The following is a 27,125-nucleotide window of genomic DNA, read 5'->3' as shown; positions in this document are numbered from 1 at the left end:
TCTTCCACTGCTATCCTAGGAGCATGAACAAGACGCTGGGTTGAAAGTAGAGTGGCTAGTCAGACTAGAACTCTGATATGAGATGCTGGCATTGCAGGCAGCAACTTACCCTACTCGGCCACAATACTAGTTCCCACACTCCCTTCTAATTCGGCTTCCTGCTGTTGCCTCTGCTAGGCAGTGGATGATGGATTGGGTGCTTGACTTCCTACCACCCCCGTGAAGGACCAGATGGAGTTCCTGGCTCCCGGATTCACTGTGGCTCAATACCAGCTGTCACAGGTATTTGGACAGTGAACCAGAGGAAGAAAGATCTCTGTTCCTCCCTTCTCTGCATTTCATATAAATAAATAAATCTTTTTAAAAGTCTCCTACAACAAGGAATAGTAGGGCAGTAAAATCCTACCTTGTTAACGCTACATTAATTCTGTGAACACTGAAAACAATTAAGGAAATATTTTCTAAAATGTTTCCAAATTTTTGTGCTAAATATAACCATACATTTTGTGACCCTACTAAGGTAAACATCAGACTGTTTATTTTGGTTTATAGTAGAGTGATGCCCAAGGTACAGATATAAATCTTAGCTGCTGATTAATACAAGGATGCTATTTCACTGCCTGGCCTGCAGAACAGTTAGTATACAGAATTGTAAAAACATCACTTCAGGAAATGAGGGCTTCTAGAAAAGCTGTGAAACAAGAACTCTGAAATGTGATTTAAAGAAAAAAATTGAAGTGGATACTGTTGTAGCTTAGGAATGCTATTTCACACATAGCAATAACTGCTTCAGATTAACAGAGCTAATTCTTATCATTGGGTTAGTAATAAAAGATAAAGAGGTCTGTCAACAAGTAAAATCTTTGCTATTACTTAGGCAATATTAATTTCAAAATAAAATGCCTTACCAAGAAACTAAAAATAAAATGTGATTAAAAATTGGGGCTCCAGAAGAAAATGAATTTTTAATTAATTTCTATACAAAGCAGTTCCAATTCACTTTCTCTACCATCTCATCAACTTATCTCATTTTTAAAAATAGAGATTTTCTTTTCACTTCCCAGTGTTTTTTGTATATCTTAGCCTTAGGCTGAAAGCTTAACATGTACTAAAAATACACACAAACCTCCATATGTTTTCTATCTAGGTCACACAAAGTTGGAGCATCTGGATGTGCCAAGTAAGAATATGACTCTAGTCAGTATGATGACAGTGCAAAAACACTTCAATCAAAAATATATTATTACGTGCACACCATTTTAGGCTTGATTGAAGTTAGTCAAATATATCTTTTTTTTTTTTTTAAAGATTTTATTGTTATTGGAAAGCCGGATATACAGAGAGGAGGAGAGACAGAGAGGAAGATCTTCCATCCGATGTTTCACTCCCCAAGTGAGCCGCAACGGGCCGGTACGTGCCAATGTGGTGCCGGGACCAGGAACCTCTTCCGGGTCTCCCACGCGGGTGCAGGGTCCCAAAGCTTTGGGCCGTCCTCGACTGCTTTCCCAGGCCACAAGCAGGGAGCTGGATGGGAAGTGGAGCTGCCAGGATTAGAACCGGCGCCCATATGGGATCCCGGGGCTTTCAAGGCATGGACTTTAGCCGCTAGGCCATGCCGCCGGGCCCTAGTCAAATATATCTTGCTCCTGATCCTACTTCATTGGCATATATTACATGAGCAAAATGAAGTTACATGAAAACACTTATTTAATTAGTAAATCTCAACTGCTAGAAAAAGCAAGTTACACACAGATGATACACAATTAATTTAGAAATAAAATGCTAAGATTACCTGAACAAATGCAACTTCTATTACATGAAATAAGCATTATTGGCCTGGGATGCAAATGCTATGGTTAAAATGTCTATTAAAACTTGTGTTGAAATTCAACTGCCATTGCAATAGTACAACAGATGGGACCTGTAATAGATCAGGTAATGGGTACTGCCCTCATGAACACATTGATGCCATAATCCTGGAAATGGAAATGGGTTAGTTCTCTCAGGAGAGAGCTCCTGATAAAAATCTGAGTTAGGTTGGTTCCCTTGTCTTTGTGTCTCCTCGTCTCACCATGCAATGCTTTCTGCTGTGCCATGATGAAGAAAAGAGTAAGGCAGCCCTCCACAGAGGCAGCCTTCAATCTTGGACATCCCAGCTGCCAGCACTTTACACCAAATCAATTTCTACTATGTACAATTCACTCAGCAGCTTAACACAAAAACCAAACCAAACTTCCCACCCTTCTTCCTTCCTTTTGTCCTTCTCTTCTTCTCCTGTTCTTTCCCTTTCATTCTATCCTTCCTTCACTTCCCTTTCTCTTTCTCTAGAGATTTATGTATTTGAAATACAGAGAGGGAGAGAATCTTGTAACCATTGGTTCACTCTTCAAATGGTTGTGATGGCCAATGCTGGAACTTCATGTGTGTATTCCACGTGAATATTCCATGTGGGTGTCAGGGGCCCAAGTACTTGGACTATCTTCTGTTGTTTCCCTTGGCACAGTAACAGGGTGCCCTACTGGAAGTGGAGCAGCCTGGACCAGAACCAGTGTTTGCTTATAAGTGATGCTGATGTCTTAGGTGGGGGTTTAACCCACTGTACCATAACAAAATACCTCAAACTTTTCTTACAAAGTATGCACACAACTGTACTATGCTCACATTCAAATTTCTTAAAAGTCAGAAGTCTTAATCCAAGATCTTTTAAACTAATGTAACTGGACATGTATCTCCTAATCACACCTGGATATGTTTGTGTCCTTATTCTAGATAAAAAGGCACAAACACAAGGTAAAAAGAGGCAAATCTCCCCTCACCCCAAACTGGCTATAAAATATTAGCTATAGCAATTTATCACTAAGACATTATCAAATATTTTGAATTTCATCAAAATATTAGTGACTGCTTAAAGAACACCACCTTCTAATGTAATACACATGAAGACGATTGGATTATTTTATGTGGCCTCAAGTCCCAGAAATGATGCTATATTGATACAATTTATTCAACACAATTCTGAATTTTAAAGTCTCTTTACGCTACCGAAACATTTCTTATTTTATATTCCAACTATAACAGACACAGAACACACTGAACTGTTTTTCCTGATGGCTAAAAAGAATCTAACCAGACATTTTATCTATATAAGGACACTTTGTAAGAACTAGCCAGATAATAGGCCAAATTAATATCATCAAAATGTCTATACTATCAAAAGCAATATATACATTCAATGCAATCCCAATCAAATTACCCACAGCATTCTTCATCGAACTGGAAAAAATGATACAGATTCATCTGGAAACACAAAAAGCCACGAATAGCCAGAACCACTCTGAAGAACAGGAACAGGCAATCACAGTACTGGACCTCTGGACGTACTATCGGACAGTGGTCATCAAAACAGCCTGGTACTGGCACAAAGATAGAGAGGAAGATCAGTGGAACAGAATAGAAACAACAGATGGAAACCCACACAGATACAGTCAATTAATCTTTGACAAAAAGACAGACAACAACCCAAGCAAATGGAAAGGTCTGTTCAATAAATGCTGTTGGGACAACTGGTTGATAGCTTGCAGAAACAAAAAGATAGACCCACATCTCTCACCATACACCAAGATCGAATCTAAATGAATAAAAGACCTAAACCTACGTCCAGAAACCTTCAAACTTTCGGAAGAAAATGCTGGAAACACACTGCAACACTTAGGGGTAGGCCCTGACTTCCTAAAAAAGACTCCAAAAGCAGTAGAAATCGAGACCAAAATAAACAATTGGGACCTCATCAAACTAAGAAGCTTCTGTACAGCTAGAGAAACAATCAACAAAGTAAAAAAACAACCTACAGAATGGGAGAAGATCTTTGCACACTACATAGGAGATAGAGGGCTGATCTCCAGAATATACAAAGATCTCCAGAGAAACCAAAACACCAGAACAAACAAACTGCTCAAGAAATGGGCACGGGAAATGGGCAGACATTTCACAAAGGAACAAACCCAAATGGCAAACAAGCATATGAAAAAATGCTCAAGTTCCCTGGCAATAAGGGAAATCCAAATGAAGACAACAATGAGGTACCACCTAACGCCAGTAAGGATGGCACACATACATAATACCACCAATACTTGCTGGCGAGGATGCGGGGAAAAGGGAACCCTTCTCCACTGCTGGTGGGACTGCAGACTTGTACAGCCTCTATGGGAATCAGTTTGGCGAATACTCAAACAACTGAAAATCAACATACCATATGATCCAGCAATAGCACTCCTAGGGATATATCCAAAAGATCTCCTACACAAGAAACCAACATGCACCCCTATGTTCATAGCAGCACAATCTACAATCGTAAAAACCTGGAAGCAGCCAAAATGCCCATCAATAGAAGACTGGATAAGAAAGCTATGGTTCATCTACTCCATGGAATACTACTCAGCTATTAACAAAAACGAAATGCAGTTCTTTGTGGTCAAATGGGCCCGACTGAAATCCATCACGCTAAGAGAAATGAACCAATCCCAAAAGGTTAGATACCACATGTCTGCCTTAATCTGAGATGAAAAGATGACAACTTGGAAGATAGTACCTGTATATTGTAATATTAGTGCAATCTCTAACAACCTGTATCCAATGCAATAAGATAATGCGATATAATCTATAAACCAACAATTAATGTCAGAATACTTAAGATCTACATCAAAAAACTGTAAAACCTACTATACCCTCAATATGCTATGTTAACCTGTAATGGGGAGGGAGTGCAGGGAAATCTTTCAGGACCATAAAAAGAGTGAGAAAAAAGTACAATATAGCCTATCAAGATCAAATCTGGTAATTCATAGACAGCAGACTCAAAGCGGCACTAAACAATAAAACTACTATACCAATGCATGAGGGGGGAATCGGGTGCGATCCTGACAACCTCTTAACAGGAGGTCATGTGCGTGGAGCAGGGGGGCGCTCCAGAGTGGGGCAGGTGCTAAGGAGGAAGCTTGGATCCCAACCACGAAGACTCCCAGACCTTCACCACAAACTATTAATATGAGCAACTAGGACTATATCCCAACTGCCAAGGAGGCCACAGGGAATTGGATGCCCTCGGAGGCCGAGTACTCTGAGGTCACCCACCCCCAACCGGAGCTTCTGCAGGGGATGGAAGAAGTCCAAACACTACCGTGCAGAAACCAATGTTATCGGAAAGACAAACAGAAGCCCTGAGCGGTCCGCAGAAACAGAAGAACAATAAATGTCCTTCGGAACCAGGGAGGAGAGCTTTCTCTGGTCTGAGCCTGGCTCCACCTCTGGAACCCTGCCCTCCCTCGCAATGACCATTGGGATCGCTTTGAAAACCCCTCACAGCAAACAAACAATCATACAAACTAAAAAAAACCTAAAATAAATAGACAAACAACAGAAAGTAGAGCTTGAAATCTGACAGGAAAGAGTGTGGATTGGCTCATGCCTCACTGGGTGGGACACAAAGATTAGTTACTCCTCACCATGGTGTTGAGGATTTTCCTGCACACACCCCCCCCCCAAAAAAATGTTCTGCACCTTAAATGTCGACAAATATCTTGTTAGAGTTACAAGCCAGTCTAGATTATCCTAAAATCTGCCAAGATCAGCAAAATTATACTTCAACACAACAAATGGCTAAATACTAAAATGAAATAGACACGAGACAGCTGAATGGTACCTTATAGCCATTTTAAGGTATATAGCAGCCGGTCCTGTATATAAACTAAAATTGAAATGTCAATGAGCTAATCATAGGTTGTGGTTAGGACTTGCTTTTTTTTTTTTTTTAACATACTGGTTACTCAAAACCATGTCAATTCCATAATATTGCAAATTGCTGTTGATGTTATATTGGGACTCTTAATTGACTGTGATGATATTCTACCAGCTCTAACTTCAGACCAGAAATGGTCTCCCCAAGAAACTGTTCAACCCATCTGGACAATAAGTAGCTGGACTCTATGCTTGGTATACGTCTGCAAGGAAAGAATCTTGGTTGAATTTGAACTGTAATACTGCATCAAGGTGGAGGAATCCACCAGGGGGGAGGGGAGGGGGAGGGGTGGGGGGGATCCCCAGAGCCTATGAAACTGTCACATGATGCAAAATAATTAATAAAAAAAAATATATATATATATAAAAACTAGCCAGATTAAAAAAAAAGATGAAAGTGAATTTTTCATTCTACCTTTTCATACTTTTTGATTTTTTAGCTATATGGAAGTAGCATCCGTTAAAAAAATTTAATAGATTTAAAAATACAACCTTTGCATATCATTCAAATGGAGATCACAGAAAATCATTTCTTGGCCACCGTTACAAAAGAAGAAAGGTAATTTCCAACTCATAATCAAATGCTAGTCTTAACTGCATCAGAATTGCTTCTCTGGTCTAGACTCTTCTCTGTGCCCCATACAACTGCTTAGACCACTTAATCAGCTTCTACAATCTTACATACAGACTAAAGATAATTTTGTACAACCTTCAACTGTGAGAATCACCTTATTTTATAAATGTCTTACTGAAACTCCTCATCTGGTTCCCTTTTGGTCTCCTCACAGGAAGTCCACATTCCCATGTAAAGTACACAAGGTCCTTCAGAATCTGGCCCCCAGTGACCTTTCCAGTCCATCTCTTTTCCCACACTAGCTCTCTCTGGCCTCTGATGACTCCTTGACATTGCACATTCTGTTCTCCCGGTTTCCAATGCCTCTCCTCACCTCATTCTTCTTCTTGGGAAAGTTCTAAAGCTATGAGCTTTAATTATCCTCTTTGAGTCTTAATAGATTTGAGGAATATTCACACCATAAACAAAACAGCAACTAATGTTTATGGAATAAGTGGCAGGTGCTACGCTAAGACTGTTTCATTTAAAAACCCTACTCTGTGGCAGGTATTACTACATTTTATTAAAATGGGGCATTTTTTAAATTTTAATTTATTTTTATCTGAGAGGCACATTTACAGAGAGAGAAGGAGAGACAGAGAGAGAAAGATCCTCCATCTGCTGGTTCACTCTGGACACAATGGCCAGAGATGAGCAGACACAAAGCTAGAAGCCAGGAGCTGGGAGCTTCTTTCTGGTCTCTCACATGGCTACAGTGGCCTAAGGAACTTGAGCCACACTCTACTGCTTTCCCAGGCCTTAAACAGGAAGCTGGATTGGAAGTGGAGTAGCTGTGATTCAAACCTGTGCCTGTGAGGGATATTGGCATTGTAGGCAGAGGATTAGACTGCCAAGCCCTATATTACTCCATTTTAAAGACGAAGAACTCGAAGTAAAGACAGGTAATTTTAAGCCATTCGGCAATAAAATACAAGGTTAAAATCTAAAATCATGCCTGTTTAATTTTAGTCTACTTTCTTGATAAAGTAAGGCCTTCCAACAGATGAAAGAAGGATCATGGACTGAAACTTCCATAGAATACTTTCAAAAGTTCTCTAGTAATATCATCTTCCTTAAAATTAAAACCATTTAAGATTTGAACCAATTTTTACCTATGGCAGAAAAAAAAGATTAATTAGAAATTATTATACCCCTATTAAGATATGTTTCCCAGAGTTTTACATTATGGTTTTTGCTTTTGCTTTTTTGGTGAGTTCATTAGTTCAGATGTTCCTAAATTTTTTTCACTTTTTTATTTATTTGAGAAACAGAGACAGTGTCATCTTCCGGCTCATTCTCCTACTGTCCAGAAGCTGAGAACTCAATCCAGGGCTCCCATGTGGTAGCAGACCATTTAACTACTGGAGGGAGAATCCTTGGTGTACCCCAGGATGTATATTGCCAGGAAGCTTAGGACCTGGGGAAGAGCTGGCACTCAATCCCAGGCATTCCAAAATGGGCTGCATGCACCCCAAGTCATATTTTATCCACTGTGCCCAACACTTGCCCCCAAACTTATAATAAAAAAAATTAATATAATCAGAGCTTATAAGCAAAGTCTAGTAAAAGCACCAGCTGATACACATGAAATATTAACTACCTGATTTAAGGTAAATTTTCTTCTTATGTTAGACACTTGTATTTAATTAATGAATGAAAAGCAAGCTTTGCTTCCAATATCAGCTAACTCAAGCTTACAATATAAGTCTGACAACTGTAAAGAAAGATCCTCAAAAAGATTCAATGAGAAGCAAATTGAACAATAATTTAATTTTTGCATAGAATAAGAAGAAGAAAAAAGTTTGGTCACTGTGTGTTCTTAGGTCTTGGAAAAGAATTTTATAAATCCTTTTTGTTTCCTGGCATGCAAACCTGCAATCCAGTGGTCCCTCGGCTCAATTACTGCATTAAAATTTATGACATCCTTTCCCTGTTTTCAAAACAAAGCTGACAGAGATGGTTGGTTTTAACATTCTAATAACTATATTCAGAAGATGCTCAATAGAGCAGTATCCATTTGGCAAGCCTTATTTAAAATGTACAATAAATGTGTTACGACAAATGCATTAAATAACTAATGCAAATATTAAAGTCTATTTCCAAAAGGCCCAAAACTTAAGGAAATAAGTTACTATCATCAAAATATGACAAAATTTGAAATTCTTTCCTCTGCCTGCTATTTCCTATCCTTTTCAAGGCCCTTTAGGTCAGCCTTACCTTATGATTTGGCACAACAGCTCTCCCCACCCAGGATACGCTTCACTTGGCTTCCTGGATGCAGCACTCTCTCACCCCCATCTCCCACCTCATCTTTCCAATCATTTGTTGTCAACCTCCTAGTTCTGCCCCATGTCCCTAACTTTCAAACATAGTGTCTGTCCCAGGGCTCAATCCTGGAACTTCCTCTCTTTTCTAGGTATACTCATTTTTCTGGTGTGCCACTTATTCAGTTGCATAATTCTATACATCAGCAATACTTTGCTAACTACTAGATTTGTATCTCATTCTGCAACTACTGTCTAAGTATAGAATTACAGATTTACCTACTACCCCAGTATTTCTGGACATCTACTAAGAAGACCCTAACAACATATCAAAAACTGAGGCCTAGGGGCCACTGTTAAGGTGTAATGGGTAAAGATGACATCATCCCATATGGGTACCAGTAGATGCCATAGTTGCTTCACTTCCAATCCAGCTCCCTGCTAATGGCCTAGGAAAAGCAGCAGAGGATGGCCCAAGTTTTGAGACCCCCATCATCCATGTGGGAGACCTGAACGAGCTCCTCACTTCAGCCTGGCCCAGTTGCAGCCAACTGGGGAGCAAACTAACAGATGGAAGACTTCTGTCTCCCCCTTATTCTTTCAAATAAATAAATCTACAACAAGCAAATAAAAACCAAAATAAAACTGAGATCTCTGTACCTTCCCTCTCAAATTCTTATCAAATTAATATATCCTTTTCTCAAGGGGAACTCTATTGCTTCTGCTGGGAAACCAAGAAGCCTTTAGATGCTTTTTGACTATTGATTCAGTTACACTATAAGTTAACTCAAGTGTAAATTCTACTTTCAGGAGATATCTAAAATCTAACTATTTTTCATCATGTCTTGGGAAGCACCAAGTAACTGTAGCAGCCAGTTAAGGGGACAATCAATGGGACTGACTGCCTACCTTTAGAAAATAAAGACAGAAAAACTTAGAAGATATTTAATTTTCCCACCCAGAAGAGTAGTACTCTGACATTCATTCAGTGGGTACATCTGATTTTCTCCTTCATAGATTACCTTCTTGAATTATGTTGAAATAATTCTGATTTCATTCCAAAATAAAGCTTCCAGAAACAAAACTTGTACAGTGGCGCCAAGTGCAGTAGCCTAGTAGCTAAAGTCCATGCCTTGCACGCTCAGGATCCCATATGCATGCCTGTTCATGTCCTGACTGCTCCATTTCTCATCCAGCTCCCTGACTGTGACCTAGGAAAGCAGTTGAGATGGCTCAAAGCCTTGGGATTCCACACCTGTGTGGGAGACCTTGGAGAAGCTCCTGGCTCCTGGCTTCAGATCAGCTTAGTTCTGGCCATAGCAGCCACTTGGGGAGTGAATCAGCAGAGAGAAGATCTTTTTCTCTGTATCTCCTTCTCTTTTTGTATATCTGCCTTTCCAGTAAAAATAAATAAATCTTAAACAACCAACCAACCAAACCCTTCTACAGTGAAATTGTGATCACAGCAGTAGTGAATTTCTGTTTATCTGGGGAGATTAAAGACAGAATTAATATTCTAGGCTTAGTATGATTTTTTTTTTAGCTCAAAAAAGTACCCAGATTTCAAAGAATAAACAAGCATGTTGTTGGGAATTTTGCCTGAAAAAGGCAGGGTATATAAAAAAAGGGTAACAGCATTAGGTAATTAAAAGGGAGCCAGCTGATGACAGTACTAGTAGCTTAGATTCTGTGGGTTCAGTATAGCTTCAAGAATAAATGGCTCATGTAAGGTGAAAAACATAATATAATTGCCTATGTAGATACTGAACTCAGGGGAATGGCAGTGGTCTGAGTCAGAAGACATGAAATTCAAAGCTGAGTGGAATTTTTACAGGGAGAGAACAAAGAACAAGTTTAGAAACAGCAAAGAGATAAAGTGAAGAAAAGAACAGGTGAGAAAAATGAGTCACAGCATCAAAGAGCTGTAAGGGATGCGGGGTCATCAGGGAGTGCTCCATTTCATTCAGAGCAAGCAAGGCATGCAAAAGCAAGGTCAGGGGCATAGGAGATTTTACTTAGAATTGATCATGAAGTGAGGACAATGTAAAAAAGGTGGAAAATTATTATCTGTGTAAGAATCCAAGGTGATCTGGGATGATCTGGGAGACCTGGGCTTCTTGTGTGTATAGGAATAAAAAAAAATTAAGTGATTGTTTCTGAAAGCCCTAAAGCAATTAGCAGTTTTGAGGCAGAGGTCTTGCTAATACTACAGGGTTCTGGAAAGCCCAGTTGATACCACAATTTTGAACTCTGTTCTGAGAACAAAATCTCTACTGATTCCTACAAGGGCAATCTATAGAGAAGAGGTCTCATCTTGCACTGGGATCCAATCTGACCCCTACCAAACAAGTGTTACTCTCTGCCCAAATCACATTTCTATCATTCATACATACTGACTTTTCTAGAGGTTCTGTGTGCCTCTCCTGCCTTATCAGGTGATGCTTAGTAAAGCAGTGAATTCTAGAATTTAAATTTGCTTTCATAATCTCTTAGGCCTTAATAATCAAATCATGGGTATGACCAAGTACTCTTAGACATTTGACAATAACTAGCACTTTTTAAAAAAAAAAAATAGCTAAGATGTTTCATTTGTTCAGAGAAAGAACTTTTGTGGTGGGTTAAGACCTAGCTCCAAACTGTAATATGTACCAGAGAATCAGTTCCAGTCCAACCTGGACACCTGCTAAACTCTGAGACCCAGATCAGAACATTTGCACCATGAATTGTTCCCTGACAATTTCAGTCCCCTACATTTTGAACAGAACATTTCTTCAACTCACTGAGACATTTACCCCCATATCTCAGTTGATGATACCTATAGGGTTGAGGCTTCACTCAATTAAAGTGTCAGAAGGTCAGGTCTTAGGGAAATGACTGGATTGGATCTTCAGTATGCAGGTGTCATGATGTAATCCTGATGGTTTGATGAGACCACAGAAGCCAGGATGAGCAGCTCCCTGTCTCTCTCTGCTCCCTGGCTCACTATGTGCATTTACTTTGCCATCTTCTTTTCTGATCAGATCCCAGACCAATGAGGGTCTCTAGTCTTAAACTGTGAACATACATAATAACCATGAACCAAATAAATCTCTCCTAAATAGCTTCCCTCAGGTATATATAACAGTACTGAAAAGCTAGTCAATACATGTCATGTATAAATGTTTTTTTGATTCCTCAATTTTCATAGCATTTACCATATATCAATATAATCTGACAATAACTCAAGTTTTCATCTATTTATTGCTCTTACATTTTCATATCTTGCTTCCTTGAATGATGAGCTTCTTTACGATGCATAGGCCTTCATGTAACCTTAGGCACAGTTAAAGAGAATGAATGAATGCTGCAATACACATTAAGAGACACAGGAAGGGCATTTGGTGTAGTGGTTGAAACACACATGTTGGGACACTCACATCCTATATCAGAGCCTGATTTCAAGACTCTCTCCTGTTGCTAATTCCAGCTTCCTGCTAATGCGAACCTCACAAACTACCCAACTAGAAGATTCAGATGGAATTCCTTGTTCATGGCTTTGTACAGCTCCAGTCCTGGCTATTGTAGGTATCTATGCTGTTGGAGTAGAAAAATGTATGAGGATAATAATATTTTTTTTAAAAAATTAAAAGAATAATTATGTAGTCTGTTTGACTAAGTTCATTAAAACAATACACTAAGTTGCAAGGTTTTGGAGACTATGCCTGTCAACTGTTGCATTCCCACCCCTGTCACTGCCTCATCTAAAGTTTCTATCCATTCCCAGCCTGGTTCTAATGAAAACATATTGGTGACTTAGCTTCCAGGAAAGGAAACAGACTAGACAGAATAGCACATAAGAATACAAGTGAAAACATACTCTGCAAAAATCTAAGTGGTCACTGGGGAATCCAGAAAGATGAATTCTCCAAAAAGGATTCATTTGATGAGTAAATATTACAAAGAAGCTTTGAAAAGCCAGTGTTTAAAACTGGCACATTATACATTTATCTATTTTTGCCATTAGTACTACCTAATTAATTACTAGTCCTCTGCTGTGCACTGAGTACCCAGGGGAATTTTGCTAAGTTTGAGGCAGCCTCCCTCCCATAGGAAGTTGTCTGTCAAATAATGAAGCCGGAATGAAAAATCACTGCCAAAAAAGCAAAAATGACATAATACAAACATGTGGGAAATGCTATGAGAACAGCTGAGGAATAACTAGGTCTTGCTGAGGGACAGTGGATGACTTCACAGACAGTAGTGCAAATATCAATCAGAGGGCAACTGCTCTGAAATTTGACTTGTTTTTTTCTATGTGTTTCACAGAATTTAGGTGAAAGAAATTAATCTAACAGGGAAAAATCGCAAAAATTAATTATCATTAATTGGTAGGTAGTGAAACAAAAAATACCTCCCAAAGAAAAACAGCCAAAATTGATGAACAGCCCCAAGCTGACCTTAAAATATCTCTGTAGAGATGTTCAACTTTGTCAATTAAAAGGCAAAGGATGGGCCCAGTGGCGTGGCCTAGCGGCTAAAGTCCTCGCCTTGAAAGCCCCAGGATCCCATATGGGCGCTGGTTCTAATCCCAGCAGCTCCACTTCCCATCCAGCTCCCTGCTTGTGGCCTGGGAAAGCAGTCAAGGACGGCCCAAAGCTTTGGGACCCTGCACCTGCGTGGGAGACCTGGAAGAGGTTTCAGGTTCCCGGCATCGGATCGGCACAGCACCGGCCGTTGCGCTCACTTGGGGAGTGAATCATCGGACGGAAGATCTTCCTCTCTGTCTCTCTTCCTCTCTGTATATCTGACTTTGTAATAAAATAAATAAAATCTTTAAAAAAAAAATAAAATAAAAGGCAAAGGACACATGGAACACTCTAGCATATTCCAGGTTAGCCCTAGAAAAGTTCTTTCTTTCTAAGCAAAGGTATCTGAGCCCTAGCCCTGAGCTGGAATCTCTCCTGGTTGACATGGTCGTATACATGACAAGGGTCATGACAGCATGACCCTTGCTGTCACTTACTGAGATTGAGTCACCTTTCTATACAATTGTAGTAAAAGACCTTGCCTTGAATTTTCATTAGTACAGCTGAAATAATAATGGGACATTCAGAAGGATTTGAGTAAAAGGCTGAAAGGCATAAAGAAGGATGAAATAGAATACCATGAATGTAGGAAATACAGATTACAGGATATCACATAGTTATCTTTAGTTTAATACCAATCTTCAGCCACCATGACAAATCACCCCCAAGAAAAGTACATCAATAAAAGGAATTTCTATATTCAACAGCAAATTCCCATGGCCTTTTTTTTTTTCTTTTTGGATTTCTGTTCATGGCTGAGGCCCTACCCTTCCTAGATTAACTGAAATTAGAAACACCAAACATTCAAAGATTCAAGGAGTATTTCCAAAAAAAGTAAGTTAAAATACCATAATCTGACACATGATCTTAGCTGCCCATGATCTAATGCAGATGGTGCAAGACAACAGAAATGGCTTAAGTAAGCACCCACCACTCATTAAAAATCATGGATCACATTCTGGGCTCCTGGAGCATGGGTCATGGGTCTCTTATTCCACTGTTCTGCTGCCCTAGGTCAAATACATGACCAAAATTATGAGTTTTTTAAAAAGAGATTTATAGGGATATGTGGGCCTAACCCTGTGGAAATACAAGTCCAACTGGTTAGCTTAAGAGTTGTGGTGGTGAGGGGCTGAACTAGGTATGACCTTGGAATCTGCCAATACTCACAGGCAGTTAGGCTGGGAACAGGCTAGGCAGGTACAGGTTGCAGCACCCGCATGCACACCCTAAAGCCAGGTTGCATCATCCACGAGCTCATGCAAAGGGTGAGATGGAGGGGGCAGGCTGTGCCGGGTTGGGGCCTGGCACCCACTGGCTTGTGTGAGATCTGGGTCTGGGAGTAAGCCAAGTGGGGGAATTTGGGCAACTCTCCCAGTGGGTCATAGATTCCACAGGTAAGCACATGGTCCAGGTTTGGGTATTGGGCAGGCTAAGCAATGTAGCCCTATCCATCAGCAAGTGTGTAGGTTGGTTTTGGAAGAGAGCAGACTGAGCAGGGCCGAACAAGACATACTCCACTGGAAGTGCAGAAACCAGGTTGGAGTGCAGATCATCCTGGGCTAGGCTACCATACCTGCTGCTTTGCAAGGGACAGAAATGGAAGCAGACTGAGCAAGGCCAGGTTACAACACCAAAAAGTGAGAGTTGGCACTGGGGGCTGCACAGGTCACCTAGGCTGTAGCATCCCAAGACAAAGGTCAAAACAAGTGGGGGGCTATGCCAAGCTGGGTCAGAACAATCTCGAGCACACGCAAGATCTTTGGTTGGGAACAGGCCTGGCTGGGGAGCTAAGGAGATGCCCTGGCTGGGTTGTGGTTCTCACTGGTGAGTGTAGCGGCCACGTAGGGGATGCAGTCTGGTCTGGACAGGGATGCAGTCTCCCTCGGCACAACTGTGTATTGGGTCTGGGGTGCTCCAGACTGGACTAGACTCCAGCACCCACTGGAACTCATGAGAACCAGGATGGGTGTAGGACAGTGTGGGCTAGGTCTCTGCCCCTGCTGAGCCAGGTGTGAGCTGTGTGTGGGTGTAGACCAGGATTGGCTGGGCTGTAGCACCCAATAGAAAGAACCAGAAAGAGTAAGGGCTGCTCAAGAAAGAAAAAACTGTTCCTGCTAGGACAGAAGGTGGACTAAGTAAAGCTGACCAGGGACACATTGGTGTGCGTGAGATCTAGCACTGGAAGAGGTTCTGATGGAAAAGCTTGGGGGAACTCCTCTGTTGGGACAGTCCCTGTAGGTGACTGTAAGAACCACAACAGTGAGCAGCCCAGACCAGGCCAGGTAATGATACGCGCCAGCATACATTTGGCTTAGATTTGGGGCAAGCAAGGCTAGGATAGTTCGTATCACCCGCTGGCAAATAAAAGAACCAGAATGGTGTGGGGAGCAGGCTGGGTCAGGCTGCAACACCAGCCAGTTTACATTAGGACCAGAACTGGGGGCTGCCCGGGCTGGGCTGGGCTGGGTTAGGCTGTAGTGTGAGCTGGAATTGGAGGCGGCACTGGGCCCGGCCAAGCTACAGCACCCGCTGGCAAATGCTGAGGTAACAAAGGCCATGCCAAAATAGGCCGCACCACTCAACCAGCACATGTGAGTCCTGGGAGGTAGGGAACAAACACAGTAGGGCAGCTGCACGGGGCTCCCCTGCTGGACCACTAGTTCTACTGGTGAGCATGAGAGCTGGGATTGGGGACAGAACAGGCTGAGCAGGGTTATAACACCTTTTGCCTTCATGTGAGCTGGATCAGGGGGAAGCTAGGCTGGGCTGACTATTCCTACTGGTGCATGCATAAGTCAGAGTGGGTGTGGGTTGGTTGGGCTTTGCCATAGCATTAAATGGCAGATGCTGGCACGAGAGGCAAATTCTGCCAAGTTAAACTGCAGAATCACCTGGGAGTGCACGATCTGGAAGTGGGAGTGGGTTCATTAGGGAAACAGTGGGCACCTCCCTTTTGGGTTGCCACTCTGACTAGTGAGCATGAGAACCAGGACTGGGGCAGGCATGTCTAGACAGAGAATGGCATCTGCTGGCATTTGTGTGGGCTGGAGGGTAGTGCTGGTTGAGTTGAAGTAGGTTTCAATGCCCACTGAATGGGATGTGGGATAGACTGGACCAGTCTGCTGTACATACTGGTGGGTATGGGAACAAGGTCAGGGGCAGGGCTAGTGGGGGTTATTGCAGGTTGCCCCAACAAGACTACAGATCCCACTGGCTTATGTGTCCAAGTGTATGGTGAGTGGGACTGGGCTGGGCCGCAATAATCATTGATTTGTATAGAAGACAGGGCTGGAGGTAGAACTGACTCAGCAATTGCAACCACCAGCGTGTCCATAAGCTGACTGGGTTGTCAAATTGTGCTGGACCCTCTATTGTCAAGCACACACAAGAATCAGGTCTGGGATCACCTTAGATGAGATTTCTTTGGGGATCCCCCAACTGAACTGCTGGACTCAGAACTTCAACCATGGAGAAAATTGCAGAGTCCATGGTCTGACTGTGGAGTGCTTATGTCAGAGCTGGGCCTCCTCAGTGGCTTAAATGAAACAGTGGATAGCATATGAGATGCACATGGAGGATACTATGGTACATTAGAACCTACAGAGGACACCTGGTACCATAATAGAAAATGGTGGACAGAACAAATTGATCAACCACACCAGCCAAGTGTTAGCAGTGAAAATCTAAGCAAATGGAGACTCTAAGGTGGACGATGTCAGCCAGTGAATTCTGGAGAGATTTCATTATGTTTGGAGTAGTGAGATTGGCAGCAATTCAGAGCTGTTGAACTATCAAAACCATTTAGCTGTGCCCTCGGAGCATGCCCCATGTCAGAGACCCTGAGATAGTTGTGAGGCTGGGTGTGGCTTCTTCCTTTATCTCATCCCTTCTCCTCTACCAGATATAGGAAGGAATAAAGAGAATGTGGGATGAATAAAAGCACCAACAACACTTGTTGGCGAGGTTGTGGGGAAAAGGGAACCCTACTCCACTGCTGGTGGGGCTGCAGGCTGGTACAGCCTCTATGGAAATCAGTATGGAGAACATTCAAACAACTCAAAATCAACATACTGTATGATCCAACAATAGCATTCCTAGGAATATATCCAGAACACTTGTTCTATGAGAAACCAACATGCACCCCTATGTTCATAGCAGCACAATCAGTAATTGCAAAAACATGGAAGCAACCAAAATGCCCATCAGCAGAGGATTGGATAAGAAAGTTATGGTTCATCTACTCCATGGAATACTACTCAGCTATTAAAAAAAACAAAATGCAGTTCTTTGTGGCCAAATGGGCCCAACTGGAAACCATAATGCTAAGGGAAATAAGCCAATCCCAAAAGGTTAAATACCACATGTTTGCCTTAATTTAAGATGATATGATGTTATGTATAACATATTATGTTATGTATGTTATATGTTGTATATAAACCAAAAGTGAAATGTCAATGAGGTGGTCACAGAAGGTGGTTAAGAACTTGCATTTACTCTTAACATATTGGTTACTCATTACTATGTTAATTAATTCCATAATGATGGAAATTTTTGCTGATGGTATGTTGAAGCTTTTAATGGACTGGGATGATACTCTGCTGGCTCTGTTTTCAGACCAGAGAGGGTCTACCTAAGAAGCCGTTGAACTTGACTGGACAATAAGATGCTGGACTCTATGTTTGGTATATGCTTGCAATGGGGGATTCTCAACTGAACTTGAACTATGGTTATGCAACAAGGTGGAGGAATCCACCATGGTGGGAGGGTTTGGGGAGGGGTGGGGAGAATCCAAGTACCTATGAAACTGTGTCCCATAATACAATGTAATTAATGAATTAATAATAAAAAAAAGAGAATGTGGGAAAAAAAAGGAAGTTCTTTTTTCTTTTTTTTAAAGGCAGAGTTACACAGGGAGAGAGAAAGAGAGAAGGGGGTGGTGGAGAAAATACCATTCATCACTGGTTCATTCCCCAAATTGTCATTTTAGCTGAAGCTGCGTCATGGTGAAGTCAGGAGACTGAAACTACACAGCCAGGTCTTCCACATGGAAGCATGGCCCCAGCACTTGGGTCATCTTCCGCTGCTTTTCAGACGTATTAGCAGGAAGCTGGACCAGAAGTGAAGCAGCTGAGACTCAAATAAGCAGCCATATAGGGTGTCTGCATTATGAGTATCAGCTTAATTAATTATGTAACAGCAATGCTTTCACTTAGTAATGTTTTTAAAAAATGAAAAACATCAACTAATTCCAATAAGGCTTTACTCTCATTGGAAAATAAGAGATGAGACTAAGAGGGGGGTCATTCTTTAAACCAAGATGTCTTTTTAAAAAAAAAAAGGCTACTTGGAAAAATGTGAGAGAGAGATCTGTCAGCTGGATCTCCACCTGAATGCCCACAACACACTGGGCTATCACAGGCCGAAACTAAGAGCCAGGAACTCAAGCTGCGCTGTTTACCAGGGTGGCAGGGATGCAGACACTTGAGTCATCCCTTGTTGACTGCTAGTGCACAACAGGGGCAGTGGAGGGAGAGGGTTAGAATCAACAGCAGAGCTGGGCCTTGGGTCCAGGTATTACATCACAACTTTGTAGTTGCTTAAAAACTTCCAGTTATAATAATGTCCAATTGAGCTATTGCAATCTTTACTACTAAAACAAAAGTCAATTAAAGAAAAATTTTAAAACCACAGGCAGTATTTTAAGAAAAACAAAGTATTCATGAAAACCAATAGTTACCAAGTATGGGAAGATCCCTCTTTGAAATCACGTTATTTAATATTATGGATTGAGCTAGTAATCTAAAACATTATTCATATTCATCTTAAACAGCTGAGAATATCAACTGAGTTTCAGATACAAACACACTGAGAAAAAATTTTAATTCTGGAAATAATAATTTATAATGAGAATATATACAGTAGGATCTCACAATGATTCAGTTATTATTACTAAAGCTGAAAACTAGCGCTCATCTAAGGAATAGCGAGCCATCAGACATTTCCAAATAATATCCACTTTAAATAAACTCACTGAATCCACTTGTAAATTTCCCTTTGGCTGTCTCATTATTCAATATGCTTTCAAGGAACATGGTGATGAAAGAAGAAAAATACTTCTTTCTAACATAACCATACTGGCAAGAACATCAACATTATCAGTATTCAAAGAATGTCTTGGCAGGTTAAACCTTCATAAAAAGAAGGAACACTATCTAATCCAAGTTATCAAAATAGCAAAACTACTTCTCATATTATGTGCAATATGATTGTTTGTTTCTAATGTAAAAAATTAAACCAATATCTTGCTTAAATTTTAAACAAAAACAAAAAAATCTTTACAAAAGCACAAAGAGAATGATATGTTTAAAAGACCAGAGTAGTACTAATATTCAAACAGATTTTAGAAGATGTGCTTTTTTAATTGTTTTATTTATATTAACATTTTGAGGTATAACATTAAAAAATTTTTAAAAAGGAAAAATAAACTGTACTAAGAAAAAAGCTTGAAGATGGATAGTCTGGAGTTTTCTTACATAACAATAGCTGATTTTTAATTTAATCACAGGACATCTAATCATTTTAAATTGCTCTGATGGCATAAAGTATACCACAGAACTCTCTAGGATTTAAACTGCATGTTAATTAACAAAGGATACAGAAACACTTGCATTTGCTTAATGTAAATTCAGACTCATGTCTTCCAAAAATAGTAAAATGTGACATATTAAAATACTCTGCTTTCTGACTCAAAAAAATAATCTTACATTGGTCAGCAGAATGATACAAACATCTGAAAAAGACATATATATATGCATTAATGAGTGCTCATTTTAATTACTTGAGAAAATCAACTTTTCTCATGTTACATTTTTCTTATCAAAAACTGTTTTAGTTCTAATCATTTTCTTTCATGAACATATAACTTCTGTCATCATTTTTTATCTTTTTATCTATTTCTCCTTTTTGATTGTTTTGTTTCCTCTGACCTTGGTGTTAACATGGGGACATTCAACTTTGATTTACTAAATGTACTCTGGACCAAGAGGCTATGGGTTATTTATATAAGCAGGATGAGCCTCCATCCATCAACATCCAGGGGAATCACAGCATGGCAGAACTGGAAGGGATCTCAAGGTATCGTTTGGTTGAGTTCTGTGCCAGCAGGAACAGGTGGCTGACTATTAATTTTTTTCTTATTTTTCTTGAAGATGACCAAAGATTTTGAACATAAACACTTTGGTTACATAATCTTGAATCACTGATCTTATTACAGATTAAGAAACAAAAGCCTCAGTCAAATTTCATATAGGCATTAGGTAATAAATTAAAGGTTAGATAACAAATTAAAGATAATCTATGATAAAGCTAAATGAACACAGGCTCAGTTTTCAAAAACAAAACTAAATATTCCCATTGGGTTGCTATAGCAGATTCACATAAACAACAGATATTTATTTCATGATTCTGGAGGCTGGGATGTTTAAAATCAAGGTGATGGTAGAATGTGCGACGAGGACCGACTCACTGTGCAAGCATGACACCTTCTCAGTGTGTCTGCATTGTTAGAAGAAGGAACACAGCTCTCTGGGCTCTTTATTACGAACACACAAATTTCATCCATGCAGTAACTTCCCTCTTGATTCTAAATGCCTCCCGAAGGTTCCAACTCAACTGTCACATTGCTGATCAGGTTTTCAGCAAGAGTTGGGAGGAGGGAGAGGGAATATACACATATTTTGTCAAACACACATCTGATTTGGGGAAAACTAAGCAGTCCCTTACCTTGTAACAAAAAAAAAAATGTTGTAAAAGTACAATAATGCTTACCTTGTTATGCACAAAAACAATCCTTAAGTCAGGCTTAAGGAGACCATAGCTTATGAGGAGATCTTGGATCTTCTTAATTTCATCTTTACATTTTTTAGCAGTTGAGTAAAATTGCTTTCTTACAGGCAGATTCTTAAATAATTTTAAAGCAGTTACAGTTGTACCTGTTGGCAGTTAACAGGAAAGCAGATTTAGTTTGGAAAGAACATTACAGACTTTCAAAGCCATAAATAATCCTTAGTGACAGCTTCTACCACTGAAGGTCAGTTCTCCAACTCTGGTTAACTCAAATAAGGCTGATTCCCCACTGGGCTCACCAGGATGTAATATTTTATTACAATATTCCACTCATTTTCAAACCCAGCTGGAGATGCTACTTATTCTGCCCTTTAAAACATAACACGTAGGGTTGGGGACACTTGGCCTAGCAGATAAGATGCTCATATTCCATTTTGGGGTATCTGGGTTCAAATCTCAGCTCTGGTTCCTGACTCCAACAGCTAATGCAGACCCTGGAGGGTAACAGGTTGACGATGACTCAAGCGATTGGAACCCTGCCACCCAAACAGGAAATGTGGATTGAGTTTTAGGCTCAAAGTCTTGATCTAGCTTAGAACTTGGCTTCTGTGGGCATTTGGTAGGAGTATGCTCTCTCTCCTTCCTTCTTCATCTTTCCCTCCCTCCTCTGTCATTCCTGTCTGCCTCTGTTTCTTAAGTACATTTCTTGAAATATTAAAATACCATATATATTTGATATAAGAAATATGTAGTACATGTGATACCCTTAATTCTGCTTTGAAAAACCTTACCTGAACTAATATCTAAAAACATGACTTAATTTTTCTCATATCCAAAAAGCATTCAAAGCACAATATAATAAAAGCAGAAGGTTTTCTTTAATTTATACATTAATTTAACTAAAAATTGAATAAATATGAAAATTATAGTGCTTACCTATCAGGTTAAATGGGTAACCTATTATATTACTTTATTGTTAATGAGCAGCTTTTAGTTTAAAAACAATAAAACAAGCAGAGGACTGGATGTTTGTCATGGCTATATGTAATAGATTGAATAACTATTATTGTTATTATTTAATTTTTAAACATCCATTTTAAATCTCCTAATCCCTAGGTAATTTCTAACTTATTACCTCAATTTTCCCATTCAATTCTAATGAGGTATATGTATAGCCAGAATTCAAAACCACTGCATTAAAGAGACAAACAAACAACTTATCCTTCCGTTTCTCACACTTGGCACTTCTGACATTTGATCACATTTTTTTGGTGAGTAGCAGCACTCACTAGAAAAATCTAAGAGACCTGAGCTTTGCCTTCTTATACTCTGCATTCTACTGGACCCTCACCAGCTGTGTCACTGAAGTGTTTCCAATATTGCAGTACATCTGTTCATGCCTAAAGCTGACCACAGTTATGAAAAATTGATACAGCACATAGCATCTAGCATCTTTTTCTTTCTCCTTTAAGATAGGATAGGTCCCAGCATAGTAGTCTAGCAGCTAAAGTCCTCGCCTTGAACGTGCCAGGATCCCATATGGGTGCTGGTTCTATTCCCAGAAGCCCTGCTTCCCATCCAGCTCCCTGCCTGTGGCCTGGGAAAGCAGTGGAGGACAGCCCAAAGCCTTGGGACCCTGCACCCACATGGGAGACCCGGAAGAGGCTCCAAGCTTTTGGCTTTGGATCAGTGCAGCTTGGGGAGTGAATCAATGGACAAATTTTCCTCTCTGTCTCCTCCTCTTCTCCTCTCTGTATATCTGACTTTCCAATAAAAATAAAATAAATCTTAAAAAAAATTAGGTAGACTAAAAAGGTATAGTAAACCAGAACAAAAATTAAAGTGAGTCAATCACAGTAAGAGTATATATCGTTTCACAAATTTCTGCCTTAAATAGGTTTGAACAGAATGGTTTGCAATTAAAAATTTATTTCTTACTGTGAAATCAAAAAGGCTCACAGTTATTGTTCAGTCTTCATCCTATTGCTTACAGCAAAGGGCAAATCACTAAAGTGGGGGGAAATACAAGAACTATTTAGGAAATAATCAACATAAGATTTAGAAACCCTAACACTTACTGCTTGCCTTACAATGCCCTCACACCTGAAACAATGACAATGTCTTCTTCTGTAGCCACTTCATTTTGAAAACTGTCAAATTTTTAAGTGCACTGAGGAACAACAGAGAAAGAGATCGCTTTCTTATCTATAAGAACTCATGGTACTTTCATAATTTATTAAAGAAAATTTCCTGAATGAAAAACAAGATTTGAGAAAACAAAACTTATGGAAAAAGACAAAAGGAAAAAAAGCTGTATTTCTATTTTGCTCACATATGATATTTTTCTGGTGTTTTCCCTTCATCTTGTATTTATTCAGTAATTACATTGGTAATAATTTGTGTTTTGCTTTCCAACTTAAAAAAATTACTTATCTGAAACATAGTTACAAAAAAAGAGAGACAGAGAGATCATTCTTCCTCTGGTTCTCTCCCCACAGGACTGAAATAGTTGGGAGAAGGCTAAGTAAGGGTCAAGAGACAGGAGTTTCATCTAGATGCCCCCATAGATGGCAGGGCCCAAACACTTGGGCCATCTTCTTCTGCTTTGCCATGCAAATCAGCACACAGCTGGATTGGAAATGGGGCAGCCAGGGCAGAAAATCGTATCCAGATGGGATGTGGGTGTCTCAGGCAGTGCGTTAACCCTCAGTGCCACAATGCTGGCTGGTCCCAGCTATTTTTGTCTAGGGTATTTCTTTACCCTATCTGCATGTATCACTTCCATACACATTATTAAATGCCTTGGAACCCTCACTAGTGACACTGGTGATAACATTCTTTGCTTTAAGAAAGTAAAAAGGTCACAGGTCAAGTTTTCGATGGAAGTTGATACAGAGCAATGAATGGCTGCACTTAGCAATCAGAACAGCTATACATTCCGCCTCCACCGCTAAGCATGCAAACCAGAATTCAGAGTACAACCTACTCGGACAACTCTTGTGCCTCTTACTCATTTCACTCTATTCTCCTTAGATAATTCCTCCATTCCAAAGCTTCAGTTCCTCTCTATAGTCCAATGACTTTTTTATTTAAAAAGCAGCACCGCTTTTATTAATCTCCAAAAAGAAAAAAATTAAAAACACCATCAATTAAATTTGATTAACGCATTAACAACAGTCGTGTGCAAACATGCATTAGTCACACCAGCCTCCTAATGCTTTGAGAAATGCTTTTTACCTATCCCTAGGATACTGCAATTTAGTCCAGTTATTTTCAGTGTCAATGTTTTCCATGATAGCAATATTTGTAATTTTTAACAGTTTCATCTGCTTGTGCCTATCTACCCTTAAGTCTCATAAAGCATTTATTTTGCAATAAAACATAAAATTAGTTATTCCTTCAATCAAGATAAATTGCACAAGTTCTATAAGAACATTCAACAATAATACCTGCTCAAAAAATACTCTTGGGCCTGGCGGCGTGGTCTAGTGGCTAACAGTCCTCGCCTTGAACATGCTGGGATCTCATATGGGCGCTGGTTCTAATCCCGGCAGCTCCACTTCCCATCCAGCTCCCTGCTTGTGGCCTGGGAAAGCAGTCGAGGACGGCCCAAAGTCTTGGGACCCTGCACCCGCGTGGGAGACCTGGAAGAGCTTTCTGGTACCTGGCTTTGGATCGGTGCAGCACCGGCCATTGCGCTCACTTGGGGAGTAAGTCATCGGACGGAAGATTTTCCTCTCTGTATATCTGACTTTGTAATAAAAATAAATCTTAAAAAAAAATACTCTTAATTATTATCTGTAGTGTTTCCAGATGACAAAATGTGACAAAATGTACTTCCAAGAACTAATTAGCTAAGACACACAGCACTCTTCAAGTTACAGATGATCACTTAATACCACCACCCAAATGTCCCCAGGACATCTCAGGTTAACCACACAGAGGGCTGAACTTGCCTTCCTCCTTGTGTTTAACAAACCTAACTTTTCAACATTGACATACAACAGTTTCCAAAGGCAGGTACCTCGTATTTAACTGACTCTTCCCTCTACATTTTGCTACCAATATTGCGTAAATAATCCAGGCCCATCTAGTCTATCCCCAAAAATCTCTCTCAAATCTTAGTTAAGCCCCTTCTCTTCTCAAATATTAGTTCAAGGTAACACCTTGTATAGTAATACATAATTTATGGAGGAGGTCACAGTGTGCTACCAGTCAATTTTGTAAACAGCATAACAATCTTCTGCCTGCAAAATTTCTGTGACTCACTGTCACCTGCAAAGTACAGTATAAGCTCTTTAACATTCATAAAACAGCTTTCAGTCAAACACCCAAGCTCCCTTTTCTTTTTTTTTTTAAAGATTTATTTATTTTTATTACAAAGTCAGATATACAGAGAGGAGGAGAGACAGAGAGAAAGATATTCCGTCCGATGTTTCACTCCCCAAGTGAACCGCAACGGCTGGTACTGTGCCAATCTGAAGCCGGGAACCTAGAACCTCCTCCAGGTCTCCCACGCGGGTGCAGTATCCCAATGCATTGGGCCATCCTCAACTGCTTTCCCAGGCCACAAGCAGGGAGCTGGATGGGAAGTGGAGCTGCCTGGATTAGAACCAGTGTCCATATGGGATCCCGGTGTGTTCAAGGTGAAGACTGTTAGCCGCTAGGCCACACCACCAGGCCCCCAAGCTCCCTTTTCTAAACTATTCTGCTTCCAATACCCTCAAATCCTCCCGCCGATTTTCAGTACATCATCCTTAGTATTCCATTTCATTTACTTTGTTGCCTTTTTAGTTGTATTTCACTGCGTTACTCTTTGCGGTTACTCCAAGAGATTATAATATAAATCCTTATGTTACAAATTTATACTGTTCACAATATAATTACATTTATTCTTTCAATTTCCAAAGAATTTTTAGCATGTATTTACTTCCAATATATTATCAATTCCACAATGCATTTTCTTTTTGTAAAATAATTTTTAGATAATTGAGTTTTAATTTTTTTTGTATATCTGACTTTACCAAATGCTTTTCTCTCTATTGCATCCAGAATAATCTTCCTTTCCTTAGTGTTTTCAGTGGTGTATGTCAATAGTAACATTGTCACTTGCATGGCAATTTTCTCCTTTTTGTCCTCACTTAAGAATTTTATTTGAGGGGCCAACACGATGACTCCAATTGGCCAATCCTCCACTTTTAAGTACTGGGATCCCATGCAGGAGCCAGTTTGTGTCTTGGCTGCTCCACTTCCTGTCCAGCTCCCTGTTTAGGGCCAGGGAAAACAAAGAAGCTGGCCCACAACCTTGGGATTCTGCGCCTGTGTGGGAGATCAAACAGAAGCTCCTGCCTCCTGGCTTCAGATTGGCTCAGCTCTGAACATTGCAGCCATTTGGATAATGAACTGGTGAACGGAAGACCTTCCTCTCTGTCTCTCCTTTTCTCTGTAAATCTTCCATTACAATAAAAATAAATGTTTAAAAAAATTTATGTAACAGAGAGAGTAGGGGGAGAGAGAGAGAGAGCAATTTAGCAAGTCAGGGAGAAACAAATTACGGAAAAAACACAAGAGAACACCACTCTCTCATCCACTGGATTATCCCCCAAGTCTCTGCAATAGGCCTCAATTGGACCAAGAGAAGACCAAGAACCAGGACCACACACAATCTGGATCTCCCATGTGAAGGCAGGGGCTCAACTGCTTGACCCCATCACAATGCTTCTCATTGTCCCAAAGCAAGGATTCTAACTTATGTGTTTTAATGTAAAACAAAGAACTGGAAGGCTCAATACTAGCTTTATTTAAGACATTTTCAGTGGCTATAGAATTCTGGGCTGATACATTTTTCAAACCACAAAAATACATAGATGATGTCATTTCATTTCTCTGGGCTTTTATGTTTCTGAGGATGCTACTGGTCATTTTCACTACTGTACTCCTGAGTATATTTCTCCCTCCAGCGGCTTTAGTATTCTCTCTCTTTTCAGCATTTTGCTCATTTGCTCCCCTGTGCTTTTGTTTGTATTTACTTCAGATTCACAC

At 40.2% G+C, this 27,125-nt stretch overlaps 1 protein-coding gene across 2 annotated transcripts in view; it reads right to left on the bottom strand.

Annotated features, from left to right (window-relative positions):
• Positions 1–27,125, bottom strand: part of PMS1 (PMS1 homolog 1, mismatch repair system component) — a 90,890-nt gene that overhangs the window by 31,946 nt on the left and 31,819 nt on the right. For both annotated transcript variants that reach the window (XM_058664725.1, XM_058664726.1), the window contains one exon: positions 21,066–21,229. In XM_058664725.1, coding sequence (XP_058520708.1) covers positions 21,066–21,229 — 164 coding nt within the window. The remainder of the gene's footprint in view (positions 1–21,065; positions 21,230–27,125) is intronic.

The sequence above is a fragment of the Ochotona princeps genome, chromosome 5, assembly GCF_030435755.1.
Source record: "Ochotona princeps isolate mOchPri1 chromosome 5, mOchPri1.hap1, whole genome shotgun sequence".
NCBI classification, from domain to species: domain Eukaryota; kingdom Metazoa; phylum Chordata; class Mammalia; order Lagomorpha; family Ochotonidae; genus Ochotona; species Ochotona princeps.
Note: the sequence above shows the minus strand (reverse complement) of the source record. Positions and strands in the feature narration are given on the sequence as shown.